The 16,671-nt window shown below is 39.6% G+C and overlaps 1 protein-coding gene across 3 annotated transcripts in view; it reads right to left on the reverse strand.

The window, feature by feature from the left end:
- Nucleotides 1-16,164, reverse strand: part of CCSER2 (coiled-coil serine rich protein 2) — a 79,100-nt gene extending 62,936 nt beyond the window's left edge. For 2 of the 3 annotated variants that reach the window (XM_084845336.1, XM_084845338.1), the window contains exons 1-3: nt 15,985-16,164; nt 5,523-6,965; nt 2,461-2,666 (exon numbers count right to left, since the gene is read on the reverse strand). In XM_084845336.1, the coding sequence (XP_084701462.1) occupies nt 2,461-2,666; nt 5,523-6,918 (1,602 nt within the window). In that variant the 5' untranslated portion in view covers nt 6,919-6,965; nt 15,985-16,164. The remainder of the gene's footprint in view (nt 1-2,460; nt 2,667-5,522; nt 6,966-15,984) is intronic. The other variant, XM_084845337.1, reaches the window with a different exon arrangement.
- Nucleotides 16,165-16,671: the final 507 nt, after the last annotated feature.

Raw genomic sequence — 16,671 nt, forward strand, 5'->3', positions numbered from 1 at the left:
GCCCACAGGTGCCACACTGGAGATACCTGCCTTATAATATGCCCAACACTCCCCTATAGCTGCACGCTGCAAGGAAAGAACTGTGCTGGTAGGAATGTTAAACTTCCCTGAAAGACGTCTGCCATTACTGATTAGATTGGAAAGAACTCCAGGGTTCTTCAGAAAACAGTTTGAAAAATAATTACCTAAACAATAAACTGCACATTGCGCTTACTAACATTCTGACAAAAATCATATTATATGGAGGCTTGCTCTTATTTTAAATCAGGGGTGCACAACCTGTAGCCCCCCCCAAACCCCGAGCTGCCAGCAAAAAAACAGCTGAAATCACCCCCAACCCCCCACCAAAAAGTGGCACCTAGTACTGGCCCTGCTTTGTTTTCAGGTAATAACCCCCCAGAGCTCCCATGGCCCCTGCCTGCTCACCTCCTTGCCACTAAAAATCATCTTTTTCTTTGCAAGATTGCAGTGTCTTCCCACTTCCAGGAGAATGCTCTGTTACCAGCACTTACAAGGCCATAGCCACAGAACCCACAGAGAGGAGTTCCCAGGTCATCTTCTAGAAGACCATCTGTCCTCTAGTGTCAATAGGGCTCTATGGCTCTGTCAGCTCCCTCTCTGCTGGTTCTGTGCTGCTGCATGAAAGCACAGAGAAGCACAGCTTTTTAAACAGCCCTGTTCCTCAAGTAAGAACAATAAAATAAGTTATTGTGGGTGGGGATGAGGGGAAGAATGAAATTGAAAGCCTGAATGAAAATGAAATGAGTAACATCAATTGACTGGGGAAACGAAACTGAGGTGCCTGACTGGGGTGAATTGTGGTAAGATATGGGGGACATGCAATTGCCTGATTGAGATGAAAGTACAGATGAAGACCCCTTTTAGCTCTGGTAATGTCTCCTTTTCTTGTGGTGCCCCTGGTAGATCACCCAACACCCAATGAGGCCTTTGGCCCAAAAAAGGTTGTGTTCCTGTTTTACATCCAATGAGATAGTATTTGTTCAACCAAATAACCCCATCTAGGGAATAGGTGTTTTTTTGGTTTGTTTTTTATGAGATACTTAGAACTAGAGATATCAAGACAATCAATACGTCAGTTTTGCAGTGCACAATGTATTTCAACTACAGCCATCAAAAAACTGAAGGATCTATTGACTCATCATCTGCCTTCTGGCTGATTAAACTAAATTCGCATATTACCAAGAGGTAACTGTTTGTTAAACTATATATCTTACATGAATCAAACAAAAACTACCACTTGTTAGGCCATTTATATTATTTTCAACCACAGCAACATTCCAAAACAAAAGTTACCAAAAGAAAAAAGTATGCCCTTAACTGACAGCTGCACCAATTTACCCACACCAGTTAATGAACTAATCTCTGATTAATCTGGCCATGAAAATGTGCAAGCTTAATACCAGTTATGTCCTGTTTACAATTCTAGAGTTCAGATTGATTGGTAGGCTATTACTCAGTAGGCTGGTCATGACTTAAAAAAAAATCAGTCACATAAAGGTGATCAATTAATAGCTGCATCAAAGTTGCAAACCAAAGCATGTTTCTACATCATTTCATGATTTCAAGCAGATAGCAACATACCCAAAAAAAACCCAGAAGGTCCTCAAACATTACTGAATAGAAATTTGATACTGGAAAGCTTAAGTTCAAGCATAATTGAGAATATTGCAATGAACTACTTTTTGATATAATATGGGCTAAATCCACTTGCATCACTAGTGCATTAACTATGTGCAGCAGATATTGACAGGTCACAGGAATGCCTGTTTTTCCATCCCCCCACTACCTGTGTGGAAGCAGTGCAACAGGTCATGATGGGACATATCAGTTCTGTGTGCAGTTCTTATATTCCCCATCCAGCTCTTCTTTGCAGGTTACTCATGCTCCAATGGGCATCTCAGCCCATAAACATATGCAGGCAGAGGGAGAAGGGGAAAACAGAGTGCTATTGAGCCACAGCAGGCACTGTACCCATAGTGCAAGTAAATCATCACATTTTGTTTTACAACAAATGGAAAATAATGATTTTTCCCATTTTTAACAACTACAGTCGAATAAAAAACATTGTACAAGTTAATCAACAAGAATGTAACACAACCTATGAAAAATTCCAGAAGTTAATTAAAAGCCAATGTAATCATGGTTTATTGAGCTCATGGCTCAAACTTTAATGTAAACATTGCAATACACTTTTTAAAAAAGGAAGCTTCTTTCAGCTAGGAGTGATTATTCAGTTTTACAAAGGCACTGTGTTTTATAAGTGCAAATTACCAACCATATTCTAGTTTCCCTTTTTGTCCTCTGTGACCCCTTTTCTCTTGTATATTGTCTTAATTTAGATTGTGAGCCTTCTTGAAGGTTAATTGTTCTTTGAATTCTCTATAAAGTATTTAATTTATTCCAGATACTACACAAATAATATAAAAAAGCTATACGTACTATACTATTCATTTCAGAAGAATCGTAACTTCCACATGGATGGACACTCCCAATGGGCTCCAGCCCTTCTTCATCCCACATATACGTGCCATCGGAGCTATCAGATGGAGAAAGTTCAAAGGAGGAACCAGCTCTGTAATCCATGTCAGAGGAAATTGCATTGTTCCCAGCAGAATGCTTTGCACTTTCACTCTTGTCTTCTACTACTTACATGAAAGCAAAAAAAAAAAATCAACACTATATGCACACCCTTATTTAATTACTTCAACAGTTGTATGCCAACTTTCAGGGCTAACCCTCCCAAGGCGTCTTACATGTCATACTAAAACAAACAATCCTATTAAATAATTATTTAAAATTAATTGTACTAATTAGTCTATACTAAAATATTAGAACATTAAAATATTGACACAGCATCAGTTTAAAACAATAGAGAGCAGTATGTAAATATGTTATTTGCATGCTGTCAAATGTAGCTGTGAAGGGTAGACACCCTTTCTTTTCCAATTTTAACAGAAGCAGTGGGAAAGTTTTGTTAAACAGGTGGACCAGCAGTCAAACATATTCAAGAGTGACAAGTGACCATATTTTACAGTTTATACTTAAACTAAACTGCATAGTTCTTCCATGTTGATTAATATTTGGACACTGAGAAAATGGTTTTACTAACTCATTCCAATCATATGAGAATGGCAGAATAACAAATACTGATTTGTAGTTCACAGACCTTCCCCCCAAATTAGATGGGGTCTCATGCTCCACACGTTATACATGTCACAGTGGAGTAAACAGAAGTCAATTGTCTCCCATTTCAAGTTTCACAAGCAACCAAGGAGAAGAAATAGAACTCTATCCTTGAATCTTCCCCCCTGTCATTGTTAGAGTAAAGATGCCAAATGACTTGTATGTACTGGCTGTAGTTACACGTTTCCTCTCTCAGTACTTTCTAAGAAACTTAAAATTTGTGAGGGAAACATACCAAGCTTATGGATATTAACTTTCAGTGAGACTTACTTCCATGTATATATGGTTAAGATCACAGCTCAAACTATAAACAGTCAAAAGTTTTCTTTAGGTGCAAAAACATTTTACACATCACTAAGAGAAATATCAGACTATGGTTTAACTTTTTCAATTAAGACCTTACAGAACGGGCATAAGTGCAGTCTGTCAGACCTTCCTCTTCCATAAATGTTAAACCATCACACACCTAAACAACTGCATAAAAAGTACTGGACACTAGTCCACCATCAAGCACTAATAAGCCCTGTTGATTTCCAAGGGTCTAAGTTAAGCATGTATTTAACTCTCCCACCAAATTAACTGTGACTTATACTTCTTTGGGTAGTCTACGCCCATTATTTGAACACTAAATTTACATCTACACATTTCCCACTAGAAAAATGGTGCTAAGAATCCAAACAACAAGCTTTCAAAAGCAAGCAATAATGAAAATCATACGGTAGAATAGAAATGTAACATTTCCATGAATTTTGAAGCCATGGGGGAAAAGGGTTTTTCTTTTCCTGTATTGAGGGGGGGGGCACAGCAATTTGGGGGAAAATTGAAAATTAAGCAATGCTTATTTTTCAGCACTCTTTACAGATCTAAACTCACTTTGTTGATTTAGGACAGCCTTCCCCAACCTGGTGCCCTGCAGATATTTTGAACTTCAGCTCCCATCAGCCTCAGGGACAATGGCCAGTGGTCAGGAATGCTGGCCATTGTAGTCTAAAATATCTGTAAGGCACCAGGCTAAGGAAGGCTGCTTTAGGAACATAATGCAGTCTTTATGTTCTAGAGTTATATTATGTATAACATGGTTTGCTCATAAAATTATCATTATATTTGAAAACTAAAAAGTGAACTCAGTAAATGTGTAATTATTGTCTGAATAAACAATACTTTAAAAAATTAATATACCAAACATGACTAATTTTATGAGCAAACCAAGTTATACGGAACTTGTTTTAGATTTCTACTTTATGTCTGATCAGAGGGATCTTCAGCAAGTAGTCCCTGAAACATCTGAATCATCCTAGAAGCCAGATGAAGCAGGAAGAACTGGAAGCAGGGGAAGACAAGTCCAGAAACACAGGACTCTAGAACAAAAGCTAAACTGTCAAGAATGTACATTTTCTTCCATATTATGATATCATGACTCTATTCACATGTTGGGAAACCAAGCATGACTTGGAGCAATCCAAAATGTCTATCGGTAATACATTCAATGGAGCAATAATTTTAATATGAAATGGAAGGAAGAACTATGCTGATAATCTTACAGAGAGGACCAAAAACATTTTTCCCCATGGCTTATTTCCAGACATTTTACTTCTCTAGTCTTTCTATAAAGGTCTTCTTACATAGTTTTTAGAAATCATTTGCAGGGGGTGTAGCAAAGGCTTCATAACAATATATAAACACTTTGTCTTAAATTCTAAAAAGATATTTCATAATCCAAAGCTGTTCAGTTTTTCAGAAAAAAACAAACTGTCCTTGGAAAAAAACTGAGTTTTTTCCAAATTTTTCTGAGGTTTTTTTTCTGGGTCTTCACATCTCTGTGGTAGAACCATTTGACAATTACTTGGTTTGGGGATAGGTACAAACTGCCTTCTCATTGGTCCCACTAGCTATTAAAAGTAGTGTTGTAGAACGTGTTAATAATGAATTTGCATGCTATGAGATATATTGCATCGGACAAAACTGAACTAGAAATTCTTAGGCCAAGAAAATACTTGTTTTGTCTTCTAAAATTGGCTTAAGCCGCCTTGTATGTACCCTGCTCCTTGACACATACACAAACTCAAATACACTTTTGGAAGAATCTGTCATCTTCACCCATTGTTATTCAAAACCTAACTCTTAAGTCTTTAACAGTGCAATCCTATACATATCTGCTCAAAAGTAAGACCCACTGAGTTCAACGAGGCTTACTCCTAGGAAACTCGGTATAAAGTTGCAGCCTAAGAGAAACTATTAGCTGAGAAAAGAATGGTGGCCATGCTACAGAAGCTTATGCTCTTATCCAAAAAGAATTTTTAAAAAGCACACGTATTTACCAGACTCACGTATATCCAGCCATTCATCAGAATTACAGTCGGATGTTTCACTTTCTTTATGAGATAAAAGTTGATCTAGAGATATTCCATTTCCACATTCCAACTCTTGAACAGAAACAACTTCTTCTATTTTTATTGTTTTGTTGGCATCTTCTAAATCTATAAAGTCATCACTAAAGTCTTCACTCAGATCATTTTTCTCAGAAGAGGACAAGGAAGATATTGATATTTCATCACCATCACCATCCATTACAATTTTACGGCCACTTTCTACAAAATTATTATGTACAGCTTCACTATCTTCTGTTCTTTCACTGCTTTGTGTTCCTTTTCCATCAATACTTCCTTTGATATTTGTTGAAATCAAGTCTTCCACTACGCAGTTTCCAGTATCTTTACTTACGTTGCCATCCACAGGGATCTTTCTACCCAAATGCTGGTTGCTAGGCTTCAATAATGAAGGACGGCCTGTTCTAAATCTCAGAGAGGGTGCATCCCCAGAGCCATTTGACAGTGGTTGTTTCTTCAATCCAGAGGGTGCCAAAGCAGCATATGATCTAGCAAACCCATACCTTAAAGGTTCATTACCATTGGGCACATCCAACTGTCGTGCACTTCTTGACAACAGATTTGACCTCTGAGATGTTCTAATAGCTAGGTGTTGACTTTGATAAGGCCTTGTAAGATCCACAGCTCTATTAAAGGAGTGTGACCTTGTTAGGGATGCAGGGGGCAAGAGAGAGCTTTGAATGGAATGTGAAAAGCTTTGTGACCTAACCATTGTTTCACATGATTTATCATTGTCTGTTGATTTTGCAAGACTCTCCCCTGAGCTGCTCCGGGTGGCAGTAGAATTTCCCCTACTTCTCTGCAAGCCTACTGTTGACCGGTTCCCACAAATTCCATTCAAGTGTGATTTTGGAGCATTAAGTCCAGAATATGAAGTCCTTCCTAACAATGAACTTTTGGTGAACTTGGTTGAACTAGACAGCCCAGGCAAAGATGTTTGGTTTAATTCTTCTGTAGGTGACACAAACATGTTGCTTTGTTTTGCAATTTTTGACAAGGCGCTATTTGAACCCACCCTGAGCACATCTTTACCAACTGCTCCTTCAGACCGAGCGCACTTTTTAGAATCAGTCAATCTTTCATTGGAATTATGACTAGAGCTAGATTCACTACTGATCTGATCACCCAGTTGGTATTTATTTGATTTTCTCCAGTTAAAAGAGAAGGAAGACATACGAATAGTGCCATTGTCAATGCTCTGAGTATTCCCTGATAAATTAAGAGCTGTCCCATTTGGAACTGTCTGTAAGATATTCCCAGCAGGTTTTGTTCCATACTTTGGTAACCTGGAAACCAAGGATGTCCTGATACGATTTTTCTCTTCCATGAGCTATAGCCCTTCCATGAGATATAGCCCTGTAACACTTCTTGACTCTAGAGAGAAGAGAAAAAGTGACATTTTTAACAACAGCACAAGTATTGTTATAGGAAGTACACAGTATATTATATAAAACTAATGTGATGACCACAGAGTCACAGCTAACTGTATAGTGGAACTAGAATACATTCACACTGGACAGCATTTGCTTACACAGGAACAAATATTTCAACAAGAGGCTAACTAAATCTGCTAAATGCAACCTTATTGCAGTTAAGTTCTGGGGTGAGGGGAAGAGATGGAAGAACTGGATCACAATTATAACAGAATTAGTATATATCTGATCTAGGGACAAATCTGATGTAACATTTCATACCCAAGAGAAAACTTGCAAAATTATTCCCTTTTAAGGCGTACATGGGAGCAGGTTTCATCAGGATGCATCATATATGTAACTTCTTCAGCAATGATCCTATCGGCTGCATCCAATACAAATCCTTGGTCTTACAGCATGGGATCATTTCAAAAGTAACTTTGAGTATTCAAATTGTCACCTCAAAATTGGCCTTCACCCTCTTAATTCAAAATCTCAGTGCTCCTGCTGAGTAAGCACAACTCCCTGCTCAGTTCTCACTGATAAAAGGCAGCTGCTCTCTCAAGGATATATAGTTTTTTTAAAAAATCCACAGCAACAGCTACAGTTTATCCACACAATATCTGAGTGATTAAGAACCCCATCTGAAGGATAGAAACTTTCATTAAGTGAGTGCTACCAACACACTGAGCAGGTTCAGCTATTCCACTGAAAACGAGCAAAATTATTTCGATTAATCCACGCTCAGAGATATGTGATATATGAACTGGAAACACTAAAGTGTGACTTAGTAATATTCTTATACAATATGAATTCCAAACACTGAAAAGGACTTGAAACTGTGAATGTGTTGGTAATGTGGACTGATGCACTGTCAATTCACACATTACAGTTCCCTATATATCAACATGGAATTAATTCTCATGTCTGCAAAATCTAAGAAATGATAGTGTTCAGTAAGCACATCTAGGGACTTTTCCAAGTCAGCTTAAAATTGCAAAACTGAGATTAAATGTGTGAGTACTCAACATGATGGAATATTTAGCTCATAAATATTAAATTTGTTACTATTTATGCCTAAGATTTTGTTTGGGGTTTTAAATTCTGCTCTTCTATTTTTAAAAAAATATTTGTGTACACAGATGCATGTGTTCTTGTGTTTCAGGGCATACTAGGGACAGTAAAAAATACTCTGTGTGTCATATATGCAATAAAGCTGCCCCAGCAAGAAGCTTGGGCTGCTCCATGGTTAGGCAGGTGCAAAACTCTGAGCTCTGAAGCAGCTAAAAAGTCAGTTATTTTATATAACTAAGAAGTAGTAACTCCTTATTGCAATAAATTGTTACCACAGACTTCATTTTATCAAGATTAGGAAGCAAGTTTTGAACTAGAAATGGTCATCCAAACCTCTATAAATCTTTAACACATGCTCTTATAGCATGTGCTCAAATCAGTTGCAAAAGGAAAATACATTTCTAAAGGAAGCAGATAATATGTATCAAATATCCTTGTTGCATTGATACACGTCTTCCTTCAACTACACATCAAAAATCTAAATGTTAATGAAAGCCACGGTTTACAAATAGCTTCCAATAACTACTGAACAATCAAATAAATCTTTAAGCAAAATATGTACTGCTGTTTCCAGCTAATGGCCTACATTTGTGCATGTGAAATGTAGGTCACATGAAAAAGTCATGTAGTTTAATGAAGCCTTGCAAATAATTATTCAAGCAGTGTTTAGGCACCCCTTGCTCCATTCCACTCAGCAAGGCAGCACTTCCTTCCCCCATACCCACACTAATGATCTTGTCAATTACCCAAGACAAGACTCGATGGTCTTGTAGGTCTCTTCCAACCCTACTATTCTATGATACCCTGCCCCTGTGGAATTATGCCAGGTTTTACAATATCAAAGTATTGTATGGGGGCAAAGATGCAGCATCCATACCACAGAAGAATCAGGGGAGCTGCCATAGCTCTAACCCCAAAGCGCTAAGAATTAATCAAGTAGAAGTTTTTACCTCCCTTAAGCAACCTGGTGGCTCATTCCAAGCATGCTGTTGACCAAAGTAACCATATAAATTTAAAAATCCATATTAGAACAGCCTGGGAAGTCAGTCCCCTACAAACATAACCTGGCTACATTTTGGGTGTGTGTTTAAATGAACAATTCAGAGTAAATCAACCATGAAATCAAATTTTAACACCCCTACCCTTCAAGAAATTCTTTATTGTAGTTGCTTTGGTGGTAGTGCTTGCATTTGCTGAAACATTTTGATAAAAAAGCTGTTAACCAACAATTCACCCATCCACTTAAGTTGCTCACAAGAAGAGATTTTTACAACATGGAAAATGAAAGACTGAGCTCAGATCTATTACATTTAATTAGCCCTGCAACTTATTCTGCAGTGGGTTAACTATATTGCAATAGCTATCTCAACTCTGTATTGATCACACTCAACTTTCTTAGGCTGCAGTATTAAGTTCACTTACTTGAATGGAAGTTCAACTAAAATCAAGGGGGAATTTCCATGGTAATAATGTGTTTAGGATTTAGGTGTAAGCAACTAAACACTTGGAAGTCCCCCATTACATTGAAATGGGATTGTCAGAACATTTGTGTTTTGCCCTCACCCACCCCCCTTTGCTCAAGTCTGTTTTATTTCTGATAAGTTAAATAAAAATAAAAACAGGAAGGCATTTCTGGATTATGAGGTGCAACATAGTTCTGAGCCTATAGTATATTGTATTTAAAGTGCTTAATGTGTAATGGATTTTTTTTTAATGCGGAGTATTAAAAATAATTGTCCACTGGCAAGTCCACAATAATTTGCTCACAAACAAGTTTTATTATGAGATAGGAAGGATGTTCCAGCATTAGCTGGTCATTAACTGCTTGGACATAATCCACAAGGTACCAGCAACATCATGAGCATTTTAGGGGAAAGAAAAAGATTGAGATAAAACAACAGAGAGAAGTCCAAGTATATAAGATCATTTTTAAAGAGTCCCATGTTGCAGATTGGATAAAAATGGGTCCTTTGCCTAGAAAAATTGAATTGTATTGAGGTATACCTAAATCACAGCTAGAGAAATAGAAACACTATGGAAGAGGCATTACCAGTGATGAGTTATAAATCACTTACAGTGTTGTGTTGTATATCCAACACAATGTATATTGATCATTAATAAGTTCTAGTTTATAAACAATCAAGTAATTATTTGTATACTCCTTTTCCATATACAGTATGCTCAAAGCGGTTCACAACAAAGCATGATGATAAAAACAATACACAATAAGTGTAAGCACCTCTTTGGTAGGAGCACACAGCAGTCAATACCCTGTGAAAATCAACACAGATGTCTAGAATGGATTGAACATGCGATGGATACAGTGTACAGTAACAAGGGGGGATGGAACTGAAATAATCTTGGGAACTGCCCAGAAAGCTCTGGCTATGGGGCAGTATAGAAATATTATAAATGAATGAATCAACTAAGCATTACTTCTTTGAGCTCTGAGAAATATATGGGAAAATGAACTAAAAGTAACATTTTTCAGCCCTGCCCTTTCTATTCCTGTTAGCATCATCCACCAGATGTTCAGCATGATGCAAAATGTTTTCCTAAGCTGGTCATTTTGCTGAAATTGCGAGGAATTTCATTCAGTTCGAGTTAAATCTTAGTTTTGGAAATATTACCTCAAAGAGACCAAGCTTGGCTATTAACAATGGACTGAAAACCTCATAATGGTGGTATACAATAATAATTATAGACATTAAGCAATCCCTGTACCAGTGGTTCCTAAAAAAGGAAAAAAAAAAAAAAGCTAAAATCTTCCTTGGTTGATGAAGCTTTAACACTAAACTCAAGAATAACTAAGTATGCTGGTGCAACTATAATCTCAGACAATCTTAATACAGCTATTTTACTCTAGCACACCAAGTTTAGATATTTATGTCAGCATGTGTAATGTCATGCTGTAGCTCACTATGCTAGAGTAGTAGTTATTCCCTGATCTTAAATACTGATATGCTAATGCAGAAAGTCATGTGAGCAGGCTTCTACAGTGCGATGCCTGATCATATACTAGTTTCTCAGAAAGAAGTCCCACAATGCTCAATGGGACCTATTCCCAGGTAAGTGTATGCAGGATCACAGCCTTGCAGCGCAATTTCTTGGAAGCAAGTTCCGCTAGGTTAAATGTTAAGTGTGTTTAGAACTGTAGCCTAAGGGCACAATCCTATGCATGTTTAGACAGAGAAAAGGCCTACAACTCCCAGCATGGCTGGCTGGGGAATGCTGGGAGTTGTAGGCCTTTTCTCTGTCTAAACATGCATAGGATTGCACCCTTAGTTACTTACCACAACTGCCTAATGTTGTGGCTTAAAAATAAACTGACAATATCCCAGATTTGTAACCTTATCAAGAACTAAGACACCAGTTCCATACAAATTAATGTAGCAGAGTTTACTTCAGAGCATTCTTAGAAGTGAAAATAGCTCTAAATAAGAATTGGGGGGTATCACTTCCATTTTCTACAATTCATCATCCAAATCCAACAGTTTAAGTCATTTAACATCATTTAAGTCATTTAACATCATTTAACTAACTGGGCAGTACTAATGCACTAAGCATTTATAGTAAGTAGGTCATTTAATTTGTCTTCATTTCATCATATTGAATGGGGGACAGGCAAAAATATCTAAATACTAATGCAGAACATAAACCTTAAATTTCAAAGTTAAAATCCTACCAAAGCCCAGAAAGCAATGCTATTATAGTTCACAACTTTCATTTAAAAATATTTATTAATGCACTACATTCTGAGAGATGAGATCTTATGATAAAACATCATCAACTGCCAGGGACCAGATGACTCTGCAGAAGATGAAAAAGGCTGCTTCTATAGGCTGGCATCTTTATGACCAGCCAATCACACGTCCATCTGCAGCTTTGTCTACCCCTTCTCTCTCTCTCTCTCTCTCTCTCTCTCTCGAATATGGACTATGACATCAACTTCCAGAGATCAGAAGAGAGTGTTGTATCTCTAATATAATGTGCCTTTTTGTCCCTTTTCACTGTAAGCCACTTTTGGAAGCCCATCTTGGGTGAAAAGTGGGATTTTAAAAAATGGATTGTTCAGAAATGTGTATTTCTTATTATTATTACAACAGTTTAGATACAAATCCTTCCATGAAAGCTTACAAATGATATAAAAATCATTAAGAAAATAATAAATAATTTTTTAAAAAACTCTTAAGGATCCTTCCTAGAGGGCAGGTCGTGGTAGATGGCCCTGTGGGAAGAGTAAACATTCCAGGAACAGGCACCTGGTGTTATCCTTGCCTGCCTCCCTGGCTCTCCTAGAATCTTTCCCACAAGGCAGCTGGTGTTGAAGGCCCAAGGGAGAGAGGTTTAGGATCTGCCTCTCACAAATGAACACAAGTTTTGACTAAGATTATTGTACATTATATCAAAACAAATGCCACGTTAGTTCTTTGGTTAATATTGACTTGGATCATAAAATAAGTTAACTTAAGAAAGTTCACAGAGAGAAAGTTTTCCACCCCTCCTTCCCCCTGCAGCCTCCTGTGACCCACAAAAAGCCTCTCCAGAGGCACCTGAACAATTTGGAATGGGCACAGGGGGGCTGCTGGGAGAAAGGAAACTTCCCTTCTATGAACTTCTTTAAGTTAACTTACCTTAAGTTCCAAGTATGATTTTGGAGAATTCCACCCATTCCAGCAGCCCCCTACACACACACACACACACACACACACACAGTTTGGCTTTTAGGGTTGCAGGTGACTACATTGGGGAAGATGGGATGGTAAACTTCCCTTCTGTGAAATTCCTTAAGTTAACTTACCTTAGGATCCAAGCAAATAAATTTCTAAGAGAGATTACAACATTTTTACAGGAAACTTTAGCTTTCCTACAAATATTAAAAAATAACTGTTTCAAAAAAATACCAGTCCAAACCCCATACTCTACAAACATGATTTTCCATGAATTACAATAAAGCAAAAGATACCTTCTTTACTTCATGGGAAAACTATTATTGTGACTTAATCAAGCTGCTATTTGTGAGCACTACACATCTTGTATAACCTGGTATTTATTAAAAAGTGATGTTTAACAAAAATACATTTAGACTCTAATTGTTTTAGCAAGTGTACAATAATCAACATAAAACAGCAATTGATTTTGTTGCGTACTAATTTACTGCACTTCTGATGCAGTGCTAAAAGTACCAACCTGGCAGCACAGGCCACACCCAGGCAGGCAAGACCTTGTCATCTCAGGAACCAGAAAGCCTTTAAAGGATTACAGTCCAATCTTTACAGAATCAGGCACTCCTAAACCTGCTGATTACAGTGGGCTTTTGTGTACCTAGCTCTGCAGTGGATTGGCCTGTTTAGTAGTTTTACAAGACAGTCATTAACTTATCAAGAAGAGTATTAAGGACAACTACACCAGACAACTTTTCAAAAGATGCCCCTGAGCAATTGTCGTGAGTCACAGCAGAATGAATTTCCCAGAATGAATAAGATTAAAAAGATCCACAAGATCTTCCTTCCAGTAAATGTGTGACATTATAAAAATACATTTTTTATAAATATTTAAATACATGAATTTCCAGACAGAACCATTCCAGCATACAATTCACAACCAATACATATTTGAACAAGCTTTTATTTTAACTGTTACTGCCAAATATTTCTTATTTATCACATTATATATTTAGAATTAAAGCAAGCTATTCTGAAAGGTTTTTTGTTATCTATAAAATGTCTACTTCTGCAGCCAAGATACTGAGATGCTGTTAATAAAAACATCTATCCTTCTCTAGTTTCATGAAGTTTAAATCAAACCCTAGCTGTGTGCTAGTGTCAAATGGGAGTGCAGAAGCTGTCACACAAATGAGCCCGTACTATAAGACCCACAGACTTATATCAATGCCTATCCAATGTGAGAGAGGCCCCAGAAAGAATGCTCATCAGATTACCCCATGGAAGGCAAACTGAGCATGAAGATCTTGTTGCCCTCTGCAACCCTCCATTCTAACCATAGCAATTTGGGTTAACCCACACCACAGCTTGAACTTTCAGACGTGCGACAGGCAACGTAGAGTGGCATGTCTGTTTCCATCTTTCACCCGCTCAGCATTCAGCTTCATAAATTCACTCCCATCTTCATGGCACAGCAGCCTCTTGAGGCTGAGCAATAGCCATAAATGCAGTTTATCAATGGTTTGAGGATTGAGCTATAATGGCAAACCACAGTGCAAATTCTGCTTCATAAACCTGCTTAAAACCATAGTTTGTGAGCCAACAGGTTTGGACAAAGAAAACTATGGTTTGCAATATCATCTGTATGCAACCTGTCTCTCCCACATGGACTGAATTGCTTAAAGCCTCCCCAATCCCTACACCAGCTGGAAGGAAGCAGAAGGGGCTCAGCAGATAGAAGGATAAAAAAAAGGGAGCTTGCATAATAAAAAGGAAAGGACCCTGAGGAAGGTGGCTGTGGCAAGAAATGCAGGATGCCAAACAGGAATGGTGTGTGTGTGTGTGTCCTGTCCGTCCGTCCCCAACATTTCAAAAATTCTTTCAAAAGGACTGAATGTGGACTTCTCTCCAAGCTATCTGGAGAAAGTTAAGATATTGTTAGTTATTAGTTCTATAGCTCTTTCAGCTTGGAAAATGTTTTACAACTGTTGTGTCATCTACCTCACAACAGCTATGAGAGACTGGGCTGAGAAGTGGTGATGTGCCCAAGGTCATAGAGCTTCAAAGTCTGAAAAAGGAAGAAAGAGAAAAAGAAACTCAATATTACCTTCCCTGGGAGGACAAACTTACAATGAGTCATTGTACGGTTAAAAAAGCAAAAATCTAGCACCGCTTTATTCACTGTCCCAAGAAGAGAAGCAACTATTTTAAGCAGTTCAAGTCCATGAGGAGATGTTATCTGCCCTCAAAAGGATGGATTAACTCACACACCCCACCTCACACATACTGCCCCATAAAAGGATTACACCTGCCAAAACTCTCATCAGCACCAAAGGCCACCTCCTGCTGCAAGCCAACAACCTGACAATGGGGGAAAGGAATGGCTTGCAGTCATGCCTTTATGCTTGCTTACTCAAAAATAAGTCCCACATTGTTTAGTGGGGTTAACTTTCAAGTAAGCATGCACAGGACTGCAGGGCAAGTTAGTGCCAGGGCTAACCTCAGCATCTGTTTTCAATGCTAGGGACAAATCAAGGAACACATCTTAAGTACCCTGAGCATATACCAAGTGCTTTTCCCTCATCCCGGGTTAACCACAGAGACCCCAAAGCTCAAGGTTTAGGGGTGGGGAAAACTTCCAAGTCAGAGGGTGGCATTTACCAAACGGACTTGAGTCCAACCATTCTTCCTTCTTTAAAAATCGCTGGTTACGAGGACTCCTCCCTAGCGCACAGCACCATCCATGATGCTAAAGCAGCAGCGAGCGTCAAGCAAGTCCCCCTCCTGCTCTCCTCAAATCGTGACACAGTCATCTCTTTGGCCTGGGAAAGGGATGGCTGGCGAGTGGTCATGATGATGATGCAGCAGCATCTTCCTTCCCTGCACTGAAGACCGAGTCACAGCGGCGCAACCAATCACACCCACCGAGGCACCACGAGATTTGGGGGGGGGGGGAGGAAGGGGGGGCAGGGAAGAGAAGGGAATAGATGGGGGGCACCGGCTCTCCACTGACTCAGTCACAGACCACGAGCGGGAAGGCAGGTCGGTGCCACCTCAGGCCCAGGAAACGCCGATTCACACGATACAGGGAAGGAGGGGGCGTCTCCTGCGTTCACTAGGATGGAGGGGGGCCGCCCCTCCTCTTCGCCTCCTTCCTCCGCCTATGGCTCCCTCCCTCTCTCTCTCTCTCTCTCTCTCTTTCCTGTTTCTCTCTCAAAAGGAAAAGCCACGCCTGACACTCACCACAAGGGCAAGAGGAGAGATGAAGCGCCTTGCGGAGGCTCGCCTTAAGCTCCTTCGGCCCTCTCGGTCTCTCGGCTGGGATAAATGATACAAGGGGAGAACTCGCTCGCAGCTGGCCAGCGTCCCCCTAGGAGCCCGCCTCTCCTCTCACACACGCCCCGGAACTCGCAGCCGGTATCTGCCTCATCCGCTGTGGCAGCGACGGCGGCTGCCGGGCTGCGCGGGGCTGACAGCTGACGCTGACGTAATGCGGCTCGTAGTGCGCACGCGTGCTGGCGGCTCGCTTTGTCTGTCCCCCTCCCTCCAGTCGCGCGCGCCCCGGTTCTCGTTTCGGCCGCGCGCTTCGCAGTTGCTGGGCGAAGAGAAGGCGCGCTCCCGCTTCCCCCTCCCTCAGCCCAATTCTAACGTTCGAAGGGTCTCCCCGTCCCCCACCGCCCGTTTCTCACCTTCACCCACTCCCAACGTCTTTTCCCGCTCAAATTCAAACCAGCTGTGGTGTATAGCAAATCCGTCTAGTATTTGCTCTGTTTTCCCTAGTAGTTGCCGTTTGAGGCTTCCCAACAAAGAGTTTTTTGGCACCTCAAAGACTAACAAATTTATTCTGGCATAAGCTTTCGTGAACTGTTAGTTGTTCGTTTCATCAGATGCGTGGAGTATTATGAAGAGTTTCAGGCCAGTTTAGGAAGA

This window comes from Heloderma suspectum, chromosome 3 (genome assembly GCF_057233095.1).
Source record: "Heloderma suspectum isolate Gila_16-S chromosome 3, 16-S_ref, whole genome shotgun sequence".
In the NCBI taxonomy this organism is placed as follows: domain Eukaryota; kingdom Metazoa; phylum Chordata; class Lepidosauria; order Squamata; family Helodermatidae; genus Heloderma; species Heloderma suspectum.